Source organism: Poecilia formosa, unplaced genomic scaffold (genome assembly GCF_000485575.1).
Source record: "Poecilia formosa unplaced genomic scaffold, Poecilia_formosa-5.1.2 Scaffold1421, whole genome shotgun sequence".
Taxonomy (NCBI): domain Eukaryota; kingdom Metazoa; phylum Chordata; class Actinopteri; order Cyprinodontiformes; family Poeciliidae; genus Poecilia; species Poecilia formosa.
Genome location: NW_006801360.1, coordinates 5,155 through 11,343, shown reverse-complemented (window position 1 = coordinate 11,343; position 6,189 = coordinate 5,155). Strand labels below are relative to the sequence as shown.

Sequence of the window (6,189 nt, the reverse complement as noted above, 5' to 3'; positions counted from 1 at the left end):
TGTAATGATCAGAACTGAGGACCCGAAATTTCAGTCAGACACAAAGTACAAAATAATAAGTTCTTTATTGAAGTTCGGGGTAAGGGACAGGCAGCCACCAGCAAAGGAACCGGAACTTCTGAGGACAGAGAGGAAGGTTAGAGGGTTGTATACTTGGGGAAGAGGCCGAGCTGAACAGAAAAGAACCACTAACCTACCTAGCGTTTGTGGAGGATGGGTGGTCCAGGTAGCACAAAGGCTGGCAACCAGTGGCAGCTCCAGGGAGGGACGGAGCTAGGAGCAGGCAGGACAGAGTAAAACTAGACTGAGGGTCAGGCAGAGAGCGGTGGTCAGGGCACAGAAAAAGGGTCCAGCACGTTCAGGCAACTTCTAGCAGACCAAATCCAAAGGGCGAGGCAGGAGACAGAGGTCAGAGGACAGAAACAGGGTCGCGTCCAGAAAACAGGAGCCAGTGGAGAATCCGACGAGGGCTAGACAAGGCAGGCAAAACCGAGGGGCAGAAAAGTGTTCAGAACGGGGTCAGGTCAGGAAGAAATGCTGGATATCTACTCACTCTGAGGCTTTCAAAAATCTGGCACCGTCTGCCTGCCTGAGAGCTGAATATAACTGCTGTGCACAGGTGGGAAACATGAGCCTGATTGCACTCAGCATGCAGGTGAACCAGATGAACTTGATGAGAGGTGGGAACTGCGGGGACAAACATAGCAGGCAGACGGGCCAGAAACATGACAGTATACAGAAGAATATGACACATTAACAAACATCAGGCGGTGCTAGAAGAAACAAATACATGCACATATTTACATAAATGAATTGTTTTGCTCACTTTTCCACTTATGATGCAGGAAATGACGATTATTCTCTACCCAGAATGCATTGTTGTAGTTCAGCAATAAACAGTTTAAAATCTATTAAGTTTATAAAACATCCAAATAAATGAGTGGTTTATAATTTATCTGGAGAGAATAATGTAGGGAAAGCTAAGTGCGCTAAACGTTTTCAAAGTTTGCAAAAACACAAAAGTGCTAAAAACATTAGCTCAGCTATTAGCACTTTAGCAGAGTTGTGCTGGTCTGAGAGAACGTGTCACTGACACATGGTGGGTGTCAACATGGTAGCATTAGCTTCTGCTAATGATGTTATTCTGATTTAAAACCTTTAAATCAGAATAACTCACAGCTAAGTGTTAAATGTCTCGAATGGTTTGAAACGATTGTAACAAATGATTATTTTTTTATTGATGTGTCTCCGCTTCTCCTTTCTTCTTAGTGGAGAGCCTCTCTTGCCTGTAAACATGAACAGCTTCAGTGAAACGAACAGCCGCCATCTTCTTCCCCAAACTGAAGAGCGAGGGGGCGGGGCTCCTCCCTTTAGGCCTCCTGGTGAAACGCCGTCCGCATTTTGGTTCCGTTTTTTTTTTTTTTTTTTTGCTTCAACGGGGTATTTTGGTCAATTCAGTCTAAAAAAAACACATACACTGGAATACTAATAATATTGCGGTGGCTTATAGTCTTAAGCAGATTTTCTTGACAATATAAACAAGTGATGATTAAAATCTCCCATTTTATGGTGCATCACATAAGCTAACGTTAGCCTCCTGATGTTCCTGCTCTGCAGAAGGACCAATCCTTTTATCTGCAATCAGTTCATGATTATTTTCTCATATTTGGTGTCAGACTGGACACTGTTGATCCTCAGAAACTCTGGTTGTCATGGAAACCCGTTGATATCACCTGCTTCACGTCTTAACTTCACCAAACTTCAAACTGTCCCAGTCTGCATCCTGACAGAATGAAACCACTGGGTTTGTTGCTCTGTGGGCAGAGGGAGCGGCGTGTGAAGCTCGGTGCTGAGCGTAGTTTGGTTCTTCAGCAGGACGTGGTTAACTCTGACGCTCTGATGGGAAAAACCCTCAGGGTCACTTCTTCGTTTTCTTTCCAGACTCCGAGCGAAGAGCTTTATCTGCTCTCCTTCTTACTGAAATCGTGAAGATAAAAATGTTAGTTTTTCCGCTGGTTGACACCAAAAACACGAGCGTATGCTGCAGCTTCATCTGGAGGAAAACGCAGCTGGTTTGCATCATGAAAATGAACAGATTGCTCATGCAGATAAGCTCCGGCTGCAGGATGTGAATTTAACTAACCAGGTCACATCAGGCTGCAGAGAAAAACCTGATTCTCGAAGAAACAGCAGCTTCCTGGAAACAGCAGCAAGTTTCCTCTGCAGCTTCAGGCCTGCAGCAGGAGCCGCAGCTCAGCGTCACGGAGAGTCAGAAAGTCCTACGACTCAAACTAGGACTCGTTTGAGTCGCAGCTTTAGGACTCAAACGAGATGAAAGCTTGAAGTCCCGTAAGATGAAAACTGAGATTCTTTCCTTTAGTTTCATTAAGCGGCGCCGCCTGTGAAGAACCGGACGGTTTCTGATCCAAACTGTTTCGGTGGAGATTTCTGAGTTTATAACTTCAGCTGAATGCAGCTATGAACCCAGAGGTCAAAGGTCAGAGTCAGGAAAACCAACTGGAGCAGGTCGCATGAAGAAGCAGCTGATGCTGACCAACCGTTGACTCAGAAATCCAACATGGCCGCCACTGGTGGAGAAGAGCTGCAGACATAAAACTTTTTTTATGAAAATGGAAATGATAGATTTCATTTTCATTAATCATGCGATTTAATTGATTATGTTACTTATTGGGACAGATTTACACGGTTCCAACGAGGGTTGATCATTTATCGCATCATTTGATTTATTGTGAAAAAATATTTTTTACTAAGACTTTTGATTTTATTGTTCTCCTGATAATTTTCTGTTAATGTTAAAAGAAACTGACATTTTTACTGTTTTTTACTTTTATTTTTACTACTTCCTCCACATGAAAGCATGACGAGGTGTTACCGTGACAAACGGCGCCCCCTGGTGGCGGTGCAGGAAGCCGAGCTAACGGCGCTAACGTTCTGCCCCTCTGAGCAGATCAGCACATCCTGCGGGAGCTGGAGAAGAAGAAGATCCTGGTGTTCACGCCGTCCCGCCGCGTCGCAGGGAAACGCGTCGTCTGCAACGACGACTGCTTCATCGTGAAGCACGCCTTCGAGTCGGACGGCGTCGTCGTGTCCAATGACCTTTACCGCGACCTGCAGGGCGACAAGCCCGAGTGGCGCCGCTTCATCGAGGAGCGGCTGCTCATGTACTCCTTCGTCAACAACAAGTAAGCCCCGCCCCCTCCGCTTCCCGCCGCAAACGACCGGCCGCCATTTCGCTGACGACCCGCTTCGACCCGACAGGTTCATGCCGCCAGACGACCCGCTGGGCCGACACGGACCCGACCTGCAGAACTTCCTCCGGAAGTTCCCGAAGACGCAGAAGAAGCCGGCGTGTCCCTACGGTGAGACGTCACTTCCTGTTGCGGCAGGAAGTCCTCCAGGCTCAGACTCCACAAACAGGAAGCAGAAACATTCTGTCAGCTCAGGGTCCAATAGGAGAGCAGAACACTGGTCTGGTTCTACTGGGTTCAGATCGGACCTTCACCAACCCAAACACCCAGAACCGATCAGAACCCGGATCAGATCAGAACCGGATCCTCTCCGTCTCTCCTTCCAGGTAATCAGGTCCGGTTTTGGCCGGGTTCTGCTGATCCAGCTGGGTCTCGCTGACCGGGCCCAGTAGAACCTTTAGACAGCAGAACCGGGTCTGAGTTCTGAGCGGGTTCTGTCAGAGGAAATGTTTTAGTTTGAGGATATAAACTATAAATTTGAATTGAGTTCTGATGAGGTTCTGTGAAGCCCGGTTCTGGACGGGTCGGTTCTGACAGAACCTTCTGGTTTCTGCTTCCAGGGAAGAAATGTACGTACGGGACCAAATGTAAGTTCCACCATCCGGAGCGGTCCAAACAGAACCCCGGCCCGGTTTCGGACCCGAACCCGCCTCTAGTGGACGACCTGGCCCGGAAACTGACTCTGGCACACGGCAGCAGTTCTGGAAGGAAGCCGGAACCGGTCCGGTCCGGACACCGCTCCGGCAGAAAGTCCCAGTCCAGGAAGGAGAAGGTGGGTCTGCAACCGGACCGCGGACCCGTCCGGAACCAGGGCTGCCAGGACCAGCTGGACTCCGGCCTGGGATCCATAGACAGTCAGAACCCTTGGAGTCTCCCCGACCCGAAGTACGCCACGCCCTACGGAACCGGGCCGGTACCGTTCTGCTGCTCACACGGCCCGTCCCGGATGGTTCCGACTGACCCGGCCCGCTACAGCCCGGCCCGGTACCCCAGCTGTGGCCCGGTTCCGCTCAGCAGACCCGCCTACAGCCAGCCTCCAGACTTCCAGCACCGCAGAGTCCAAACTCACCAGCACCAGCACCGGTACTGGTCCGACCCGTTCGGACGGATCCCCGATGCTCACGGCCTGGCAGGGGACCGGGCCACATGGGAGACTGGTCCAGGTCCAGAACCGGGTCCGGAGCAGAGGGAGGTGGTCCGGAAGAAGCTCCTGGCCATCTTCAGCGCCCAGCTGGTGGACTCGGCCATGGTCCGGTTCCCCCACGTTCTGGACCCGCAGGTTCTGGTGGCAGAGATCCTGGCCCTCCAGAGTCAGAACCGGTCCCTGAGGTGAGTCGGGTCGTCCCTCAGACCAGCATCAGTCGGTGTGTTTTGGTATCGTGGTATCCACCTGGGAATAATCCCAGCGCTCTGGATCCGGACCGAGTCGGACCGGGTTGAACCGGGTCGGGTCAGACCGGGTCAGGAACCAGCGCTGGTCATCTGATACAAATTGTATCTTTATTTAATTAAAGTAACTAAACGGGCCTGAACTCAGCCGGGTCAGAACCTCCAGAACATTTTCCTCCTCGACCTTTGACCTCAGTCATAATAAATTTTATAAAATAAATTAATGTGAAAATTCATCTAATTATTTTTTGGCTGTCTGGTCCGGTCCAGATGAACAGAACCATGAGGTTCTGACCAAACAGAACCGGACCTCTGAACCGGCTTTATGTCAGTTGAATCTCAATCATTTTCATGTTAGGAAATAAAATCTGGATTTTATTTCATTTTAGAGCCAAAAAATGGAAGTATTGTTAAATCTGGCCAGAGGGGGCAGTAGTGAGCTGCAGTGCGGGTTGAAACCTCTGCGATGGAAACCATGGCAACAGTTTGTAAAATCTGTCTGGAAGGTTCTGTCTCGGCTTGTGGATATTTGGGTTAGAGAGAAAAGTTTCTTCCCCTCTGGAACATTCTGGAACCGTTTTAATCCGATTTTAATCTGAAATCTGAGCAGGTTTAGACCAGACAGGTTAGCTTGTTAGCTTGAGCTAATCCTGGATGGGAACAGATTCAGCTTTATCTCTAAATGAGGTTCAGCTCTGCTGCTGACTGGGAATTATTTTTGATTTTCCTGTTTTTATTTTCTGCTTTTCATTATTTGTGTAAAACTATGAATTGTTCTGTTTGTTTTTGTTTTTTTCATAAAGAACCTTTAAGGACCATTTGCCTTTATGTATTAGCATGGATGGAAAACTAAATGGGTTGTTATAAAAACCAACATCTTAATAAAACTCCATATTTTACATTAACATTGACTGAACTTGTGAATCTGTGTAAAGCTTTGAAATCTCTGAAACAAAGTCTTTAATTTTCCCATTTTTACCTTTTTCTGACATTTCTTGACTTTTGCTCCCTGGAGGTTTTGTTTCAGGCTTACCTGTGAGCGCCCCCTAGAGGTGACAGTGTCACACCTGCAGCAGTGCTGGGATTAAATCCATGCCAAAAGTCCCAAAGTGGCCCCGGAAGACTACAGGGCGATTTATGAAATGTTCACCGGATGACGTCATTGGCTTGGTTTCTGTTTGGGGGTATCTGGGTATCTGAGGCAGGGTAGTATTTAGGATGGAAGCCACCAAGGGCCAAATGAACCACACACCCCGTTTGGCACCCAGTTAGCCTACACTCTAAAAAGTGTATTTGGGCTGAGGTTCACCTTATGGATTTATTTACATTAATTTCACTTCATTCTTTGGCTTTTGCTATGACAACTTACTTTTTTGTGTTCATTTAACTCAAGACTTACAATTTTTTTTATTTTTTTTTTATCAGGAGATCATACATACATTGATATTACATACATTTTGCAAAACTCACATGACTTCTCCGATTTTTAATTTTTTTCCCATAACGATCATAAATCACCGTACTGACATAA

General features: G+C 47.6%; 1 protein-coding gene across 1 annotated transcript; it reads left to right on the top strand.

Moving 5' to 3' along the window:
* The first annotated feature begins 628 nt into the window (after positions 1 to 628).
* On the top strand, positions 629 to 5,563 carry LOC103132862 (bifunctional endoribonuclease and deubiquitinase ZC3H12A-like). The gene is made up of 4 exons (XM_016667624.1): positions 629 to 680; positions 2,966 to 3,203; positions 3,280 to 3,380; positions 3,830 to 5,563. Exons 1-4 carry the CDS (start codon positions 629 to 631, stop codon positions 4,600 to 4,602), a joined length of 1,164 nt encoding a protein of 387 aa, XP_016523110.1. The 3' UTR covers positions 4,603 to 5,563.
* The last annotated feature ends 626 nt before the right edge of the window (positions 5,564 to 6,189 follow it).